The 22255-nt window shown below is 34.8% G+C and overlaps 2 protein-coding genes across 3 annotated transcripts in view; one reads left to right on the forward strand and one right to left on the reverse strand.

Annotated features, from left to right (window-relative positions):
* Positions 1-6457, reverse strand: part of LOC100376571 (E3 ubiquitin-protein ligase RNF4-like) — a 20793-nt gene extending 14336 nt beyond the window's left edge. Inside the window, exons 1-2 of the mRNA XM_078009408.1 lie at positions 6449-6457; positions 4518-4664 (exon numbers count right to left, since the gene is read on the reverse strand). Of these exons, the coding sequence (XP_077865534.1) occupies positions 4518-4664; positions 6449-6457 (156 nt within the window). The remainder of the gene's footprint in view (positions 1-4517; positions 4665-6448) is intronic.
* LOC100376419 (protein FAM193A-like) overlaps positions 6412-22255 on the forward strand; it is a 26968-nt gene continuing 11124 nt past the window's right edge. The window contains exons 1-11 of one of the 2 annotated variants that reach the window (XM_006816679.3): positions 6412-6708; positions 13422-13466; positions 14243-14419; positions 14574-14654; positions 15074-15332; positions 15829-16094; positions 16640-16824; positions 19452-19539; positions 20229-20437; positions 21145-21432; positions 21871-22216. In XM_006816679.3, coding sequence (XP_006816742.1) covers positions 6598-6708; positions 13422-13466; positions 14243-14419; positions 14574-14654; positions 15074-15332; positions 15829-16094; positions 16640-16824; positions 19452-19539; positions 20229-20437; positions 21145-21432; positions 21871-22216 — 2055 coding nt within the window. In that variant the 5' untranslated portion in view covers positions 6412-6597. The remainder of the gene's footprint in view (positions 6709-13421; positions 13467-14242; positions 14420-14573; positions 14655-15073; positions 15333-15828; positions 16095-16639; positions 16825-19451; positions 19540-20228; positions 20438-21144; positions 21433-21870; positions 22217-22255) is intronic. The other variant, XM_078009402.2, reaches the window with a different exon arrangement.

Raw genomic sequence — 22255 nt, forward strand, 5'->3', positions numbered from 1 at the left:
ATAAAATAGTCATTCCCAGCCAAATCTAGGTCAAAGGATCAGATTGCGTGCATATAATTATTGATAGTTAAAACAAAAAGTATTTGAACTTTTGACGGTTGTTCAACATCTATGCACGGTTACTAAACTAGTAACCGTGATCTATGAAAACCAGAAAATTGTTAGTTGTCCGAATTTTTGCACAGTCGAAAATAAAGCGGAAATTCAACAAGCGGTCGCAAAAGCGAGCAATTAATTGAAAAGCGGAAGCGGGCGAGTGCTTGGGCGAAATGAGTTCTGTACTTCTTTGTTTGATGAAGTGATGCTGATGCCACATTGTCACCATAATGAGGCCACAATGAAGCGAAGCGAAGCGATGACCGCCTCAACTTTTTATGTCGCGACATTGAAGCGATGCTGAAGCCATAACAATGCCATAATGATGCGACGCTGAAGCGAAGCTGATGGTGAAGTGAAGCCAAAGCTTCCGCGAGAACTGTACTGTATGACATCATTTTACTCACACTGCTTTGTGAAAACCAGGAATACACATGCATATAGACCAATTATTTTTTGGAACCAATTGTTGAAAATAGCGTTATTTGAACTGGGTGGCATGCCATGTGTACTTGATGTCACAACTAGACTGCTAAAAAAAATGTTTTCTCACTAATTGTAATGTATACAGACAAATTAACATAGATATAACCTATTTCAATCAGTGCACTGATATTTTTGGGGAAAATAAGTGATATACCAACAAATAGACTATCTAGACGGTTACCAAGTTCAGAGACTGCAAAAGGTTGACACTGACATGCAAGACCATCAAACTATTTTCTTGATCAATAGACAATTAGACGAAACTGAATGAATTTGCAGACATCCTAATTTAGTGTTCTGTATTTGTTATTTCTTTAAAATTATGGGAACTGGGTGCAAAATATTAATAAAAAAACTAAGATTGCAGAGGAGTCATGACAGACAACATGAAGTTGAATAGACAGTTTATAATGTTGTTGCAGGATAACATGGATAATCCTATTATGTAAGAAACGCCAAAGCTTATTACTGTAGAATACTTTATTTTCGCTTGGAATTAATTTTCGCTAAAGGAATGATTCAGTGAAAATAAAATCTAGCGAATATACTTTTTTTTCTATATTTTACATTCAACTTGTCGAAAATTCAGCGAAAATTAATTCCAGCTAAAATAAAAGTATTTTACAGTATGTAAAAAGCACTGAGATTGGCTGGATAAATGAAATAAGCCTATTATGTAAGAAGCATTGAGATTGGCTGGGTACCAGGAATATGCTTATTATGTAAAGAACACAAAGATTGGCTGGATAAGATGAATAAGCCTTTTTATGTAAGGGACATTAAGATTGGCTGGGTAACAGAGATGAGCTTATTATTTAAGAAGCACCGAGATTGGCTGGATAAGAGGGATAAAGAAGTATGTGAGGAGCACTGTTTGGCTGGGTAACAGGAATAACCTGATCATGTAAGGAACACTGAGATTGGCTGGATAAGAGGGATAAGCTTATTGGCTGGATAAGAGGGATAAGCTTATTGGCTGGATAAGAGGGATAAGCTTATTGGCTGGATAAGAGGGATAAGCTTATTGGCAGGATAAGAGGGATAAGCCTTTTTTATGCAAGGAACACAGATTGGCTCGATAATGGGGATAAGAAGTATTATGTAAGGAGCACTGAGATTGGCTGGATAAGAGGAATAAGCTTATCACGTGAGGAAGACTAAGATTGGTTGGATAAGAGGGATAAGCTTATCATGTAAGAGAGATTGGCTGGATAAGAGGGATAAGCCTTTTTTATGTAAGGAACACTGAGATTGGCTGAATAACAGAGAAAAGAATATTAATATGCAAGAAGCTCTGAGATTGGCTGGATTACAGGGTTAAGCCTATTATGTAAGAAATGCAGAGATTGGCTGGGTACCAGGAATGAGCTTATTATGTAAAAAGCACCAATATTGGCTATATAACAGGAATAAGCCTATTATGTAAGGAACACTGAAATTGAATGAGTAATATGGTTAAACCTATTATGTAAGGAGCACTAATAGTGGTTGGGTACAAGGAATAAGCTTATTATACAAGCAGCACTGAGTAGGTCAATCTCCTTTCCATAGGTCTTTGTGCTTTACACAATAGTACCACTGCCACAATTTTCTGGTCAATCACCTTACTACGCAGTGCCATTGAACAAAAAGTGAAAACCAAACTATTTATTAATGTCTGACTTCTGTAAAAATGTAAATACGAGTAATATGACAATTCTTATTAGTTGACTTCTGTGTTATCAAAGCTCAGAACCCACAAAAACAGTCTAGAAGTGGGAGGCTGGAAGATTGTAGAGATTGTTATATAACACATAGTGACCCAGAGTTACTATAGTCAGTGTTACTGTGTCTAAGTTGGGATTGTATCTTTGTATGCAGAAAAAAAAAAAAAAAAAACATTTTTTTTTATGCTACATATTTTCTCTATTAGTACTGCATGTATTTCTGTAAATTAAGTGTGCATATATTCAAAATAAGTCGTAATAATGTTTTCTCATTTATGTACAATAAAAGTTTGGTCTACGTCCGCTTCCAATAGAAAAAAATAGTACCACAGTGCTTGGCAGCCTGAATCAACAGGTTTAATGTTTAGCCATGAACTATCCAGGACCAATACCTTCAGAGGATAATAGATAGTATTTATGAGGAAAATAATCTTTGGCATTCAAGTCATAGTCTATCTTGCTAAGAACTGTAAATGTGCACTATAAACAATAATGGCTGGCCACAAACAATTCAAGAAGTCAACTTATTGATATTATCAAAGACAATGGTTTATTGTCATTGATATTATCAAACAGTTAGATATCAACCACAACAATCAAATTGCATAAAGTATACATGAAATGACACTACAGTGAAAGGCACAAAGCAAGGGCTTTGCTTATAAATGTATTTATAAAAAATTGTGAAAGCTAATCATAATTTTCATTCAAATTCAAATATTCAACAGTGTTTGGCTGAAGAGCTAAACATTGTCTACGCCCATAATGCGCACACATGCTTTCACATGATATAGAAACTGTGACTGTTCACATACTAGTATTCAAAATGGAGCACTTGATGATTGGATAATGTTGAACTTTCTTATTAATATTAACTAGAATTAACGATGACGACCCAATACCATTTGCGGATTAGTCAATTTGAATTCTAACATCCATTTTGTTTTAAAAAAATGTAAATGATCATAGCTTTATGCCCTTTACTGTAATAAATTGTGGTATGAATTTAAACATTTGCATATCTGTATTTGACACAGGAGTTAGACACATTGGCTTTCATGCACAGGTCAAACACCAGGCATTGATCTCACTTATCGTGACTCTGCATGAACAGGTGATTTTCCTTTCACTGACTGAAGGTCTGCTGCAAAAATCTTTTTTTTTCATAAATACACTTCTTCTAGCAAAATTTACCACCATCAAACGTGTATAGAATATTACTAAGCATAGAAACACCCAAACAATATTTTCGGTTTTGACAAAAACCCACGAGATGTTTTAGTGTCATTAGAATGATATAACCTTTGTTTTTCCTGTTTTTATGTTCAATTCATGCACAACATAGGATTTTGCAGCGAACAACAAAATAGTCTATTTCCAGTTTTACTGGTACTGATACAGTTAGTGTGCTGCTGTGCCCCGTTATAATAATAATAATAATTGTTTATTGCATCTTTAGAAATATACATTTCTTTCAGTATATAGCAGAAGAAATATTAATCAATACAGAAAAATAAAATATAACAAGTTAGTAACAAGTTATATGAAAATGGTACTACATTATTCAAATATGAGGTGCCATTAGTTGTGGTTTTGCGGTGTCAGTGACTTATTTCAGACTACTTATTATCCTTTTTCTTCTATATATTAGTTGAGTCTGTGTCCTAAAAGTTCAGCATATACTAACCACTAAAAACTAGACCCTGAATCCACAAAAAACTGCGACTCTGGTGGGTGGGGGTATGCATTCATAATTCAAAATGACCTTTACAAAAATGGCAAAAAAGCTACAATTCAGATTTGTTCCCCCTTTTTTTACAGTAAATGTGAAATGCGTTGAAAACATGCAGTGAATTGCCAAACCCATATTTTATACGAGAATGTGGCGTGATGCTGATTCAGTAAATCGGTGTGTGGGAAATGTCTATCCTTCCTATGAATAATAGAGCAACCTCGACCTACAACAGGATTAGCAGCGGTTCACAGCTCTTTATTTGCGTCTGGTGATAACGGAATTTCAATTTTCATATTCTGTTTAGATACTTGTTTTCATCCTTTTATGAGTTGTCAATCAAAAGATGATGCCAATCGCCGACCAGATACGGTCACGAGAAAAAAATACCGCCGCCAATCGAACAGTTCAAACTGAGTTCTCATCTCCACTCACAACAAGACTTGCTAACTCTACACATCATGCAGTAATGATACAGAACCGTAACATTTTCTTACCTCACTCATTTCTGACGATAGTATTTTTGTTAGGTACATGAAGAGGCCAGTTTCGTCTCTGATGTATGAAGACGCGGGCAATTTATCAATCAAAACAGTAGATTCTGCAGCCAAAACAGTTTCTTCCCAGTCACTATGAGTATGGACCTTACCAAATATCGCGAGATTTAGTCATTTCACGAGATATGTGTGAAAGGTCAAAGATTGAAATCAAAAGTCGGTCGCTGGAATACAATGCTTCATCACAGGTTATGTTTGATCCCTAACGCCAATTCCCTGGAAGTAAACCCACCCAATATCGGTTTAGTTAGTGTCCTTATAAACATACATTCATACACTCATATACAAGGTCGCACAACACGGCAACGCAGCATCCAATTTCAGAAGCTCACCCCTCCGATCAAATGGCTTATCCCGCCCCACTCCAGTGACAGACTTACGACACTTTTATTATTGAAATAACATTATTACATAACGGTTGTCAGATAACAGAAAACGGGCGTGTGGTGTCTAGAAACAGTAATTTCACGCGATTTTATTATTATTTTAGAATACGAAACTTTGATAACAAGGTATCTCGAAGCGCCCTCTCAGTTATGAATCTGTTTCCAAATGTCAGAAAAAAAGTATGGACTTCGAACTAATTTTCGCCCCATTATTAAAATGAAAAATTCTTTTAAAATTCAATCCTCGTTGCGTATAAAATGCGCTATAAAAATTGAGTTTTTGGATACGAACTTGTGAAAAAGTCAAGCAGAGATACGAACTTGTGAAAAAAAATCACGTTGGAAAAAAATGATTTCTTTGATCTATACACTGAAGTAAACAAATGCGTGTACGTTGTACATTATTCATAAACGTACATATTTATGAACTCAAGCGGCAGTCACACTGTGTATGAGATCGGACCGTGACGTGGCTCTGACATACGCGGCAGAAACGAACTTCTGAAAAAAAAGTCATGTGTAGTACGAACTTCTGAAAAAATCACCTAGACAAAACAATATCATATTTACTAAAGTAAACAAATGCATGTACGTTATAAATTTAAATATTTATAAACTCAAATGGCCGATACACTGTGTATCGGATTATTGGATTATTTATAAGATTAAGCACACATACTAGAGTATTCTCTTAATGAGTATGGTCGTCTTGATATTTAATAATCGCCCTTAATAACTATGTAGAGAGGAATCATTTGATTTATCGATCTTTTTTCATTATTATATATATTTCATTTTTTGCATGTAATGCTATGAGAAACTAGCACACCCTGCTTTAATTTGGCCAATATCTGTTTCGAACGTCGGAGTAAACACCATAATGTAGTCGGTCAACGGGAACACCTTCCGCCCTAAAAAATGTTACTTGACGCGATCTATGGCAATTTTGTATGTTTTTGCGCTCGTTTTGAGCAGTTGCGTTTCAGTTGTTTAGGAGTTAACATCTGTATGTATGTTATTGAAGAATAAACGCAATTACTAAGAATTATAATGCTTTATAAATGAAAAGAAAAAGGTAATTATCGTCCTTTTTTAATTGCTTCAGGTATAAGAAAACAAACATCCATTCTGTATTAATATAGCTGTGTCAATAGAAGTGTTTCACCTAATCTTGCACAAATTTTCAGTTTAATTTATCAATCAAGTTCGTAACTTTTGCAGTTGAGCTTGTATGGTCAGAAACCTCTATGATATTATCCGAATGAATCATCCTACAAAAGCCACATATTGTAAACAAATACAAATATTCATAAATAAATAAATACTGTATTAAAATACTGTGTGAATTATTTTTTCCAAAATGAATCTGTAATGTAATCAAGTCCGCCAGTATTCCATCACGTGTTTGAGAAATCTTTTTTTCCTTCGTCGAAAGCGCCCTCACTCGGGAGTCTTTGACTGAATGGCATTATGGGAAATATTTACCTTCGCCATGTTGAATATTGAAATATTTTTACAGTGGTTCGAAATTTGACAAGTTTGGTAAAAAACAATAACGTTCGATTGTTTTTTCGCTGTTTAGAGGGAACTTTATGATACATTTCACAATTTGAGCCTCCATAAAGTCACTAGCTATGAGTTCATCGGACGGAAAACGTGGCAGAAGAAAGAAGAACAAACGGGGTGGAGGGAAAGGAAGTCGACAGCAGCAACAAAAACAACTCAAAGTTGTTAACAATTTCGAGGTATGTTTTTTTCGCCACCTTATTTAATACTGCTTATATGTTTTGTTATTATATTAAGTAAATTTGATGAAGTTTCTTCAAGAGCACAAACATAATATTTTAATATTGACAATAAGATGACTGGGGCCTGCAGTCTGCTTTGAGTGTTGTGCTTTTGAAGTGAATTGTGCTGGTGTAAGGTTTCCAGCCCAGTAAGGGTTCACCGCAACCTTATGTATGGCAATGCAGAAAAGGTATCATGTAATACCATCTCATGAAACTGGGAATTAATAATCAGGTTTATGATTGCAAGTGCACAGTAGATTTTACATTCTCTGTGGTTCTAAGCTGCTTTATCCAATATGGAATACTGAATGCAGTTGTGATTTATCTATGTAGTGTAGTGCATGTTTTGGTCACTGCATGGAAAGATGTTTATAATCGTTTTTAAAAAAAATGGCTTAAATCTGAAAATAAGTCTAAGGACAAAAGTGTTATTACAGTGTATCTGATAATTAGTTTTTAAAGTTGATGTTTTTCAATTTGTAGTTATTTATTTACATTTATATCTGGCCAACTGATCGACACTAATCAAAAGAGAATGATATACCCTCACATACCGAATAAAAGTTTATAAAAGCAATACTGCTGAAAAGCTGCATGCTCAGTTATTCTCCAAGGCTTGAGAATCGGGTACCAAGAGTTCATCAAGTAGTTACCTGAAGCCATACAAAAAATTGTGAATTATACAAATAAACGTAGTTACTCAATTAAAGTAGCTTTGAAGTCAAACTGGTTTATGGAAGATAAATAGTATTGTTTGTTTTTTTAATTCCTGCTCTAAAACAAAAGTTTGTGGTCTGTGCACTTGGGCTAATGTTGGGCTAAAACACAACTGCCCTATATAATGAGCATTTTAGGTAATCCCCTAGGATGCTTGTAGATTAGCATCTAGTAAAATTGTGTAGTTTCTTCTATAATAACCAATATTTACATTCCTTATATGAGCAATTCATCTATTTATGGTTTAAAATAAATTCTATTAGCTATTACTCAGAATAATTAAAATTCCATTTCAATAGAAGACCCTTCTACAATGTAAGGGCATCCCCCAAAAATAGTGTGGCTCCAGTAACATGACCCCTACCAAATAAAGAGCCCTGTCCCTAAACATTTTTAGCTTGCCTTGCAAAATCAAACAAAAAAACACAAGATTGGTGCGAAAAAATGTACATTATGTCTGTGAGGGCACATCCGTAACATGTAAAATTCCAAAATGGTTTATCGTCACAGCATGTATGCTAGAAAGTGTGATCTTGTTGAGAAAACAAATTGGTAATGTGCTATGTTAATCATTCACAGACATTTGCATAAGATTATCACTTGTGTTTTTCTGAATGTAAAACATATTCTATTAAAATATAATGTCCATGGTAATTTGCATGACCATGGTCTCAAATTCTGCTGTCTAACATACAATTTGGTAAGGTGACAAATAATTAAATAAATTACCAAAAAAAATAGATCTATCAAGCTACCCTATTTTTATAAAAAACCTGTTACTGGAACCACACCATTTTTTTTTTGCCCTTGGCACCAATAATGTCCCCTTAATTTTGAACCTGTGTCTGTGCCTCAAACACTGGACAGGTTAAATTATAGTTTATCTAAGTTATTCACTTTAAATTCACTGTCAGAATGTGTGTTTCTTGATGCGTCCACGCATTATGTCATACTATACAGGATTTAATTATTAGCTGGATTTATTTTTGCTTATTTGCTGTGCTAAATTAAAAGCCACTGATTATGCATATTTAACTATAGAATGTATTATATCAGTATATGCAGTCCAAACATTTTACCAGTGGTGAATGTGTTCAAGTTTTAATTATTACAAAATAAATAAAAAATGTTGTGCATAATTTATCAGTAATTCCTAGAAAGACTTATAGGATTGTGCTATGGTACTTGCCATTTGTGATTTGTATACCATACTCGTCTGAGTTAGCGTCTAGGGTACTCTGCTTTTAGTGGGATGGGCAGTGCCTCCCTTGAAAAAAATTATGCAAATGGCAATTTTAGTTTAGCAGTTTAAGAAAACATGACCTTGAAAATAGAAATGCCCCAAAAGTGGGAGGTAGGTGCTAAGTTGAGCATGTGCATATCAATAGATAACAAATTAGAACGTATTGCATTCTCCAGAATTGTCACAGTCACACTACCATATATAGGCTGTGGAGCAATTTCTCCTGGTGATGTCACCAGGGAAGTACTTGGATGCAAATTAATAAGACAAACGAGGAGTTTTGTTGTGAAATGCAATAAATGACTGATAGTAAACATCAGCTTTGAAACTTTGATTAAAATATTTATTTTGTGCTCAGATGTATAAGCTTATGGTAATATTCACATACCAATAACTGGTTTTAGACATGGGGATGGCAAGCGTTTCACAGGCACTTTGAATGGTTTACATGGAAGCCCGCTGGGCTACCAGTTTTAAAAGCTGGTTGTTCTATGAATCTATTGGGTAGCTCACCAGGTTTGGTAGGCACTTATGAATATGCAAACAAGTTTATAAAAAAAAAAAATGGAAAAGTTGTTTGGTTTTCAGAGAGTGGTTTAATTAATCAGGTTTAACAGTTTATTGTAGATGTTGAAATTTAAAGCAGCAGCTCAATTATTCCAAATGTTTGCCTTAGCTCCTATTCCTACTTGTTTAGTCAAGCGCATAGTACACTGACTCTTTTCCTCAGATGATACTAATTAAAAAGCAATGTTAAAAACTTGTACTGATTGAAAAATCATTATAAATTTTTCTGCTACTCAGTTTGGAGTATGCTTTTTTGGGGTAACTGTTTTGTTGTCTGTAGAGTAGTTAGTTTTGTGTTGGTATTTCTTTCCTTTTCAACATACAAAATGCATTGACCTTTTTACAGTAAAAAAATATTGGCTGAAAGAAGTATTAAATTGTATTGGTAATCCCATCTAAATAATTTTTTTTCTATTTTGTACTGTTATTCATTCATGTAATCGTTTTCAAGTAAAAGACTTAAGTCTGAGCCAAACATCTGACAGTGATTGAATTGCTTGCATGACAAGTTGATTATCGTAGACAGATTGTTATTTGTATGTTTTATCATATGTGGGCAATTGTTATTAGTGCTATTTTTGTGTTCGATAATAATTATCATAAAGTTATCTTCATACATTTCAGTGATCACCCGATATCATTGCCATGCAAATTTGTCTTCAAATCTATGTCCCCTAAAATATTAATTTTTCCACATTTTGTTTTTTAGTCCCCGTTCGGACGCAGTTCGAAAATGGGGACTTATGTTTTGACCCTTGTGCGTCCGTGCTTTGTGCTAAAAAATCATCATAATCAAGCATTTCTCGGCTGTTTACAGATGGATTTTGTTCAAACTTGGTCTATAGATTAGACATTATGGGACCTTGATGCAAACAATTTTATTTTTCAGGTCGGATTAAAAATGGCTGACTGGCGGCTGTTTTGTTTTAATGAATGGCATTGACACGCAGATCGCTACAAACCAACCGATCTGACATATACCGCGCGTGGAACTATGGGAGAAGTGGTCGGAACTATTTCCACTTTGTGTCAACACAGGTGGCGCTATTCGGTTGGTTTGCGGCGATCTGCGTGTCAATGCAATATTGAGAAAAATTAGACCTTTGACCTCCCAATTTACATGCATTTAATGTTAATAAAATAAGATATTCTGATGAGTGTTGTGTGTTATTTTAATTGATCAACTCATTAAAGATTAAATCTTGCTAAAAATCGGGGGAGGATGTGTTCAAAACAAGAAAAATACTTTTATATAGTTCCGCAGCTGAAACGCTGAGAAAAATGGTAGCGGATGGATATTTAGCCTTCAGAGGCTAGTTAGGCGTCATAAGACACAGGTCTGTGCTGAATAGCGCCACCTGTGTTGACACAATGAATGAATGGGCTTCTAGACCCATATCTCAGACTTGCTTCGACTGATTATGTTCAAATTTTTAAATATTCATTATACATCATGATATAGATTTACAGATATATTGGTTTGACAATCCTATTCAAAATGGCCAAATGGTGGCCATTTTTGTGCTAAAATATCATCAAATATCAAGCATTTCTGGCATTTATGAATGGATTTCGTTCAAACTTAGTACATAAATTAGACATTACGAGTTTCTGATGCACAACATTTTATTTTTCAGATCGGATTCAAAATGGCTTACTGGGGGCCATTTTGTTTCAATGAATGCGGTTCTAGTGTTATTTCTCTGACATGTTTTAACTGTATATGTTTAAATTTCAAATATTCATAATGAATTAAATTTAATGAGTTAAATCTTAGCTAGTAGGGGGGCACTATCAATATTAATTAGCGATTGGCACTCAAATCAGGCTGTTCGTTATACATCATTTCATAGATATACAGATGTATGGTTTGACGATCCGATTCAAAATGGCCGACCGATAGCCATTTTGTTTTTTAATTAATGCTGTTCCAGGGCAATAATTCTCAATATGAACTAGTACTATATATATATTAATATAAACAAAACTATACAACTTAGATTTGATAACTAATTGTGACTGTGCCATGCATGGCTTTTGTTTACTTATGTTAGCTATTAAGGTAGCGAGACTATTATTTGCATACTTGTTTTCATCTTCTAATTGTGACTAAATGACTACAAATAGACCCGGAAAAGTATATATTTTTAGAATCGCCAGACTTCAAGCTTTTCACAAGTGTATTTTGCATGCCCGTATCTGCATTCTACGACGCGTTACTCAATCAAAGGTGAAAAATTACTTTTTCTGTAAAAAAAATAATTACGCATTTAGGCTGGCGATAAAAAGTATTTTTTTCACTTTTCCTAGTTGTTCAATAGTCTGGTAAATTGAATGTGTCTGGTCAGTTTTATTCAAGCAACACGTTTTAAAAAATAGTGTGCTGAATTTCAATTACTGTTTTAGTCACATTGCCCCCAACTCAAACCACAACTCGTTGGTAAATAATCGATGAAATAGTTTGTCTGGACACATTCAAGTTCCTCTCATTGTCACCTTAAAGCTGTGAAAATTTGGTGTTAATCCGACGACAATAAGTATACGTTATTTTTTGTTAAAGACCTTGTATTTTGAAAAACATAAACTCCTAGAAAACGTCCATGAAGTCACAGCAAAGATTTTCAAGCTTGTTTATCGGCACAATCAATTTGTTTTCCCATCAAGGTCTGTTTTACCATGTGTAGGGGCATCCAAATGTGTAAGGCTATTAGAAACCAAAAAAATAAAGGAATGGGATAGCTATATTGGATAAATTCGGCATATGAAAACACCAAGATCAATGATTTTTTTCAGTGTCTGTGTGACCTCGTGTCTGACACATTCATATGCAAATGACTAATCTGTGAAACAAACAGGGGCGGAGACAACCCACTCCAATGTTTGGAAACACTCATTGTGTGTCAGATAGCTACTGATAACGCATCCTAACATTGCTTTGTCTTGAGTTTATCTTTGAAATTTATAGGCACACAGATTAAACCTGTATTGTTGATTTTGGAAAACACTACTGAGGCTGCCTTGCTACCCTTCAGAAAATATACATTTTAACCAACTTACATGACATTCTATGTTATGTTGACTTTATATGAAAGTTTATAGTGCATTTCATCAATTAATAAATAAATGTGAAAATCGTAATTTTCAACACAAATAATAGTCTCGCTACCTTAATCAGTCTACTGATTGGCTAATTGATTTATAGAATTATAAACAACTGATTTACATGTTGGCTGTGTTTATATAAACCATAGACCCTGTTTTCTAAGTTCTATATATGAACCATGGAGCTTCCTGTGTATATGTCTAGTCATGAAATCTGAATATAATATGGATATGCAAATACACATTCATCATACTTTAGCTGTTTGCCTGAATAATAATATTGAGTCACGTTGATTTAAAATTATATAATTGTTATACTCGCTGTATTGACACTTGACCACTGTAGGTCTAACTATGCTCGTACGTGTGGATGTATAATGGATTTGATGTCACTCGTGTGTGGCGTAATGGAATAATACTAACCTAATGGAGTATGTTTTTGTTTGATTTTAATCATTTGACATAGATAGCAAAACAAGTTAATATTTAACATTTTCATGACTATATTTCTATTGCAAATATTTATCAATATTGTCTCTTGTGTGTTTCCATTATAAAATATGTACCAGGTAACAGAAATTAGTAGTTGAAGGATTATATACAAATGCATACAAATCAGATATGGAATTTCAACTGCAGTATTTACATGTATACATACATATAGGCATTAAACTGTATTTGAATTGAATTTTCCTGTAATAGCTTACTGTATTTCAAAAGCGTTTGTAAATAAAACTAATACCCTATAGTATAAAAAATGGACACTACTTTTGTACATTGCAATCAGAACAAAAAGAATCTAAAATACAAAAAAATAATCGAATTCCAGGATTTTGAATGCAAGTAAAGTATTTCTGTCTGCTCAAAATTTACTTTTACTAATTGACAGTGGCATCAATTGGTCCGAAACATTGTGGCTATACATTGTGTTTCATAACAAAACACTTAATTTTATCTTCAAATTAATCTCTAACAGTTCCTGTTCTGACCTTTTTATTGATTAAGCCACTTGGTAAAATATTATATCATTATTTTCTAGATACCAGTCAGCAAATCTGATTTGGATTTGGATAACATACCACTGGTGAGAGCACTTTTAAATTCTATATTTGTTTAGCTTTCTATTATATTGTTTACACAACAGAATTTTATTGGAGCCCAATAGCTTGTGCCAGCAAAAATGATCATGTAATTGCATTCACACTTTCAGCTCAAGCTGAATTTGACTCCGATAAATTCTTGGGGTAGAACTCGGATAAGACTGAGCTGGCCCCAGCTTTCTAAACAAGAAATTTCCATTCAAGAGCACTATTCCAGCTTAGGCCTAATGAAACTGACAAACTTTGGACCATGCTCTGCCACAACTGTATAAATACACAAGGGCTAATGTCTTTTTGATTGGTGGGAGGAGCAAAATACTGTTGTGTAAGGCTAGTGCATGCCTCAATATATTGCCTCTGCTGTATGATTTATTCATGATAGAAAGCCTCTGTGTCTAGTGACTTGTTTCACTAAGTATGTATGAGTCACTACTGATAAATTCAGAGTCAGTCTACATCTTTGCCTGAATATTAGATTAACACTAGATGACTAGCTTTGATAAATTCAATTTCTGTCTGTTTAGTTAGCATTTTAATGACCATATTCCTTCAAGACAAATCTCTTATTGAGGTCCAACATCCCATTCAATATTTCTATTCTAATAATAAACAGACACAAACAACAGGTTCCCTGATTGGCTAGTTAGATAGTTGTGAGAGTTGGATTGCCAATGATGACACTGACTAAGCTACTCTGAAGTGATGGTGGATGTACTTAACATATCTTTCCTCCTCACGCCCTGAATTGTTTTTACTGCAGCCTTTGACGGAGATGCCCAAGACCACAAGTACACCATACTTGGATGGTGAAAGATGTTTGTTGTGTCGATGTGTGAGACAAGATCCATCATCTCCCAGTAAAATAGCACAAGAATCTAACAATACCATGCAACAGACATCCTCTTTTGCTACCAGTGCAGCTCATACTATCTCTCAGGTAAATACATTTTATTATCACTGCTTTAGTTTTGTTGATTATTAAATTGTTCTTAAAATTGAATGTTCTTGAACTTATTGTAAAATTCTAAGTAGGCATGATTGTTATTAGATTGGATAGTTTTGCATATTTGTAACCTCGTATTATATTGTAGCTTCCATTATGGGTATGCCCTGAATGTCGTCGTACTGTTGAAGAAGAAGAAAAGAAAGCAGCATTAGAACCATCATTACTGGTGAGTTATCACCTCATCTTGTGAATTGAGATAAAAATGAGTATCTTGACAAGTAAACTAGTACTACTGTATTATGAATAGTACTTAGGACAACAAATTCCAAATATCGCTTGCTATATCATGCTAATGTAATTAGCAACTACCATCAAACAGGCATAGGCAGTTTGAGCCAGAGGTATGTTTGAGGTTTGAAAGTTTTATAGCTCCAATGTGCATGGGCCAGATTGATATCAGAATTGTATCATTCTTTTGTCCTAACACATTCAATATACCTTAAAATAGTACAAAAACCAAATCTAATACTGAGCTGTCTTAACTTTGCTGGAGGGTGTAATACCTGTGTCACCTTTATTCAAATTTTTCAAGTGACTATTTAGTCCCATAAATATAATAATTTGATCAATCTGTCATGTTCCCAGACTCCAGATTTGTTGCTTCAACCAACTCTTCCGTTAATGAGTTCAGTTCAAGACATGGAAACAGCATTAGATAGTTCGTTAAATGTTGACCTACCACCACCCGCTCCAACTGCTTCCGTTTGCAACTGTGAAGCCTGCACTGAACGCAGACAGTTAGAGGCAGAACATGAAAATGAAACTCAACAATTACAGTCATACTGGATGGAACTACGACATGCTGTCAGATGTGTTTATAGAGAAGCTGGCACTGCATTGGAAGGTAATATCTTTACCTCTTTCTATAACTATTTTTCCTACCCACTACATTTACTTTAGTCTGTATTGTCATTTCACACTGCTAGCACATCAAGAGAGTTTTTGTACTCACAAAGTTGCATCTTGAGAAAGAGTTATCGGGATAGTGCGAGTTGTAAATAGCATTCAGAAGACATGTGAGAATTTAGAAATAATGGGAAGAATACTGTCTATTAGAAATAGATGTGCTTACGTAATCTACCAGTTAAAAGTCAGTATAGGTAGATTAGTTTGGTGAAAATATCATCAGAACAAGTGTGGCCTCTAACAAGACTGATTTAGTAGGAATCGCAAGTCAAAATGGAATTCTCCAAAAGCCAGTTGAATCAGCTTCTTGACTGTTATGGTGGTTGGTTACCAATAAAAAAAATGGGATTGCTCTTTTTGCAAATATATTATCTGTTCAAGCTCTGTATTTTTGGTTTCTTGTCACCTCTGTAAGTATTGTTATTGTATTTTAGGTGAAGATTCCAACACTAAGCTGGACACTGAGAGATTGAATGAATTAGTGCATAGATTATGCAGCAGGGATGCACATCAACTCTTTCAACGCCTGGAATCCCAGGGAAGAGAATACGTCATAGAAATGAAAGTCAGGTTATTAAAACAATTATCATCGGGTCATAAAACTCCTCAGCAAGCCAAACAGTTTATTAGTATGGTATTAGAGGAATATACTGCCTTATGTTCTGCTGCTTCAACGTTGGCCGCAATACTTAATGAGTTGGTGAGTCACCCTTGTTTTAATTTCTTTTTGAAGCATTCTTCTTTACCAATTGTTATTTAACAACTTGTGTCATCCATGCACATGACCATTTCCTGGTCTGGTTTCTCGGGAACCATTGATATGTGTTAGTTAGCACACAACACTGGGCCAGACATGTGTTACCGGTACTTTATTTGTGTGAATATCATTCGCATTTAATTACAGTTTTGCGACCTTCCCCCTAAATTTTGATGCACAACACCCTGACAAGTGGGTAGTACTGGTTGGCCAAAGCTTGGTCATGTCTAAATATAATAGCAAATACAGCGCATGGTAAATACTATGTTAATCAAACATGTGCGGGATTCATAACTTAGACTGACCAGATATATGGCATCAAATTGAAAAATAAAACAATGATGCTAATTACAAAATTTATCCTATGCTGGGACCATAAAGTCTTCATACATGTACAAATCCAAGTCATTGTTATGTCACAGTAAACTTGAAACAGCTTACCATGTTCACTTTACTTTACTCACATTTCATCTGTTCGCTACACACAGGAAGAAGAGCATCTTAAGAAGTTCAATCTGACGTGGGAGTTGCACAATAAACATTTATTTCAGAGTATTGTGTATACTGATCCACTTATACAAAATAGTTTACCCAATCTGATTAAACAATTGAGGCTTGGGGCAGCTTCAAGGGAGTCTTATCATCAGGATACCTATCCTAATTTGTTACACAGGTATGTATTTATCTATCGTTTTAGTTTGCCAAAGGTTATCAGAAGACTGTTTGCATGTCATTTAGTAGGGTGTTTGTAACACTGAAATTATAAACATAGCAATGCAGTAACTTTTGTATTTCAATTATTGAAACAACAGGGTCAGTGAGCACAGTGTTCTCCCCAGGCTCAGAGGCAAGCATGACGGTCTAATTTGCATGCTAATTTGCATACTAATTTGCATATTTTTCAGGATTCACTCTCACAAAAACAAACATACAAGACAGTATTAGAATGTATGGGAGACTTTATTTAAATTACATAATACTTTACATAATATACCATAATTTGACAAGATCGTCATTTAATGTGAACTGTTCCATAAAACTTAGTCTAAACTAATCCTCCTTGACTCCAAACATTGGCTGCCTTACTGTAGTTAAACTCTTCATAGACGAGCACGGGACTTTGTTCCATAAAGAAGATCCACTCTTTGCAATCATGTTGTGCTTTGAGCATAAACTGCACAACATTCCTAATGGGAAAAAATGAAAAATAATAAAAAAACAACAATGAGGATTGAAGTTCAAATAAATGTAAACATAACGATTGAATTGTGCCACGATCGGGAACCCAGTGCCGTATGGATAGCATTTCGTCTGCAAAACATGTTTACATGTTGGTTTTGTCAGGTCAACGACAAGGAGACTCGGGAATTTCAAGGAAAAAAAACATGAGGTCACTATTCAATTAAAATTAAAACGTAACGATAGAATTATGTATACAAATCGGGATTCCATTGATCATAGCTCGTGGTGACGATAGCAGCTGTCGTTCGCAAGACGTTGACAGGCTGCCATCTTGGAAATACCTACACAGGTCAACATGTGACCGGAAGATTACAAAAATTCGATTTTTTTTTTTTGCTTGGACAAATTATAACATGCGTGTACCCATTAATCTATGAAGATATCCATAAATAATCCAAAAAAGTTGACAGTAACGAGTGATGTTTTTTTTTTCATGTCGTGTCTATACCCGCCTCCTGTCTAAGATGTTGATTGAAATCGGTGTAGGCCTACCATGTTCGGTGTTCTTACGATCGGCAAAACATATACACACTGGCATTTTATTTCTAAAATTACGAAATCTTACCTGAACAATCTGAAGTTGACCTTAACCAGGGAAATGTCTTCTTCCACGACTCATCAAAACCAGCCTCATGTCGTTTCTGTGTTTCTACACGCTTCCGTTTCTGTGCTGTGCTAGCGATGATTGTACGTTTTAGCCGGGCGGCATAATTAATCTTTCTTTCCTTTACATTTTTTTGTCATATAGCATCTCATTGTTTGCAACTTGAGTGACAATTTGTTCCCCATTGACAGCGTCTGTACTTCACACGTGTTTAACAATGGGACTGTTTAATTTGTCCCGGCAAGTTTAAACCGCCGTGGCGTTGACGGTGATAATTTATGCAGCGCTACGTGTGAGCGGTTCAAATGGATGTAAACAATGCATCTTATTAGCATGGCGGTGAAGTTGTAAGCATGGCGGTCCGAGCCCAAGCGTGGCGGCCGGGTCGCCAAGCATGGCGGTGCCGCCATGCTTTGTTCTATGTGGGGAGAGCACTGGAGCATTAGTTTTTGGAGAATTGGTTGAAGTGCAGCTTATTCCCTCAATACCCTGGTGGACAGAATAGATATTTTGAAGGATAACATGTAGTCCAACTATGAATTTTATTGCATGTGACAAGTGTGATATACTGTATTTGTTTAATTCCCAGTAGAAGCACATGCAAGCCAACAGTTGCATTTATTGTGTACTGAATTTTTTAAAAAGGAATTATTATGATTAACAAACCTCTATGTACCTAAGATTATGTGTTAGTATGCACTATTATTCACTACTAGTAGAGTAAATTTGGTATTGTGAATTTATCAAAATATTTTCTCAAGGATAACCTCCATCTCCCCCATGACTTGCGATACCCCCTTTCCCCTAATCTAAGTAATTCTTCTTGCCAGCAATATTATGATTAAAAGAAACAACTGGTACAATTAGTGGTTTTATCTTTGGTAATAAAGTTTTATTAAAATATTTTATACCAAGGTCAATCTCTTTATCATGTGGTATCTATTTTTACCTGACCTTTACCTATGGTGACAATGACTAAGACCTTCATGTTCAAGTACAACTTAGTCTGTTCAATGGACATAAAATATAGTAAGCGTCATACTAACTCAATATCATTGCTTGTATAAGCTTAGTCACCAAGTTTTCAGTTGATAGTTAAAATATTGAAGAAAAAGCTTCAAGAACCAATAAACATGATGTATACAAATATAATATATTCAAAATGTTGGCAGATAATCATAGTCCTCGGTACTAATTCAATATAACCAAGCATCTCAAGCAATGTACCTTTAGTAGATAATCTGAATTGAGTAAGAGATTAAAAACAACTATAAAACAAGCGTAACATGTAGATCACATCATACCTGAATTTTATCTGGTTACATTGTTACCAAGGACTTTGATTACCTGCTATCATTGCCTATAATTTTGTTTATAGATGTTAATAATTTAATGACTGCATATAACTGTATCCAAATAATCACTGATATGTGTTATATTTTTATTTACCATAGGCATTTAAAATTTGATGATGAAATGTCGGTGTTATCAGTGGTCTGGAGAGATTGTCAACAGTTACTAGAAATATACATCGATGAACAGGTACAATGAAAAAATGCTATGCATACAGTGAAATTTGTCTAAACTGGACACCAAACTGAGAAAGTTTTACTGTGAAAGTATATAATCTAGTACCGGTATTTGTTAGGAAAGACTTATTGTATACCATGCATGACACCATCTCACAATTAATAACAATGACAGCTATTTACACATTTGTTACTGTTTTTGGACTGAATTCCAATTTACTGGAATGCCTAGAGACAAATTTTCTTAAATTTTGTAGCAGTGAAAATTCACTGGGCTTCTTTAAAGAACACCAGATTGTTAACCCTGGTTTATTAATGGTGTACCTATATTTTCAGTTTACTGTAAAATACTTTATTTTAGCTGGAATTTATTTTCATTGATTATTGACAAGTTGAATGTAAAATATAGAAAAAAAGGTATATTCGCTGGATTTTATTTTCACTGAATCATTCCTTCAGCGAAAATTAATTCCAAGCGAAAATAAAGTATTCTACAGTATCTATCAGTGCTGTAAAATTTATTGTCACGTATATCCACTAAAAGCTGATGATAAATAATTGATTGGAATGGACCTTTAAACAGTCAAACTGGTGATTGTGAAATTAGTTAGTGCAAAATTATGAATCATGAACAAATCTGAATTGGAACTGGTTACAGTATATCAAAACAGATGGGGCTCATCACTGTTCTTTTCCTTATAGGCAACATTGAAAGCAAAACAGAGAATGTTAAAAGAGGACTGGGAATTTTTCAAGGCTCAGAGAAGAGCGTTGGAATCGCAGGTTGGCAAAAAAGTCAAAAGTGGCAAACCAGCTATTTGTCCAGACTTCAGCTCTCTCTGGGGTCAATTGCTGGATGGCGAAAAACCTTCTGAAAATGAATTGCATTGTACAACATGTAAAAGAAAAAGGTTAGATAAAATAACTTCATAAATCCATCAGGGACAACTAGAGTGAGATATTGTGCTATTACATGATCTTGGGATTAAATGATTGTGTGCATTTAAGTGGCAACTTTGTCATGTGAAAATTCAGAGGAATTTGCAACAGACATTAAATGAAATAAAATTTAAAACCAAGCATTTCCTGAAATGAGAATGTCCAACTAACCCAAGGACTCGTTCATTACTTTGTTTATTCTGACATGACTGTAGACAAGTCTTTCAGTTCCCTGGTTGCTGTATGTTTGTGTGTGAGAACGTTTCCCCCTGGTATTTCACAAGATGAATAGACATCACTTCGACATATCTTACTGTGTGTATGTTTAAGAACCAAATATTCTAAAGGAGTCTGGATACCTGTATTCCAAAATGAACGGTTCAGTACAAAACTGAAGCTCATATAGTAAAATATCTGTCTAAAACGGCATATTCCAGATGACTGTAAGTGAATCAAACCCTTAATCCATTTTGTGATGACAAAGTACTACTTACACCATAGGCAAGGTTTATATCACTTTGAATTTGAATCAACTATGTGCTAACTTCAGTGCACACAAGATCAACCTGTGAACAGAAGACAATAACAGTAGAAAATACGCATTCTCAGTTTTAAGTGTTCTTTTAAATAACATCCATTATTCTTACTGATTTTGTTTTATTCTAAATTTCTTTTTCAGATGTCCTTGCGATCAATGCAGTATATCTCATATGATTACATGTGGTCTTATAAATCCTGATCTTTGCAATGATCTCGGAAGCAGTATACACGATGATGTTCATCACCATAATACTACATCACATCACAATTCAAAAGATATCTCTCATATTACATCACTAGACGCGCTACATCATCTCACAATAAACCCTCCTGATTTATCATCTGCAACATCATCAGAATGTTCATCACCAACAGGCTCAGGGGATGTCATTCCTATCTTTTCAAGAAATGATCTCACAACGCCTGGGTAAGTTTTTGGTGCTGTTATTGATTCATTGTAATACATAGCAATTATGGAACCAGAATGCAGTCGATGGATGGTACAGTGAATATGCTTTGACGTCATACTGTAAAGATGCAGCATAATGCATGTACCTATATGGAGCACTATTAATTAAGGCTTCGTTCTTGTTTGTATTTCCACATGTTTCCCTCTGTTCAACCATGTTTTGAACCTATCTAGGCTGATTCCATTCAACCTTGGTACAAAGGTCATACACATAATTACTCAAAGTTGACATATTCTGCACCACTCAAATTTCACTCCATACGAAAATATTTAAGTACTAATGCCACCAATAGGGTAGTTGTGGCTCTATTTTTGTCTTAATGATGTGTTTACTTTCTCGTCAAAATGCAACTCAATAATTTAAATCACTCAGTATTACATTGTTCTTTCTTGCAGGTTAAATTCACCAATCAGTCATCAATCTGATTTTGACCAGAAAGGTGATGATGAACCTGAACCTTTAGACTCAGATGACACTTCAGCATCATCAAATTCCCGTCATGCATGTGTTAAGCCATCACAGAATGAGGTAAATCATGATTTCCATGATAGTGGAAATGATGATTATGATGAAGATGATGACGACGATGAAGATGATGATGAGGACGAGGATGATGATGAGGATGATGATGACGACGACGACGAGGAAGATGATGACGACGAGGATGAAGATGAAGAAGAAGATTGCGAATGCGAGTCTTGTAGCAGAAATGATAAATCAGAGCAGAGAAGCAGTGTTACAGTAAGTGATTCTTGTTAACAAATCAAACATTTAATCTAT

Source organism: Saccoglossus kowalevskii, chromosome 10 (assembly GCF_978046115.1).
Source record: "Saccoglossus kowalevskii chromosome 10, keSacKowa6.1, whole genome shotgun sequence".
NCBI lineage: Eukaryota > Metazoa > Hemichordata > Enteropneusta > Harrimaniidae > Saccoglossus > Saccoglossus kowalevskii.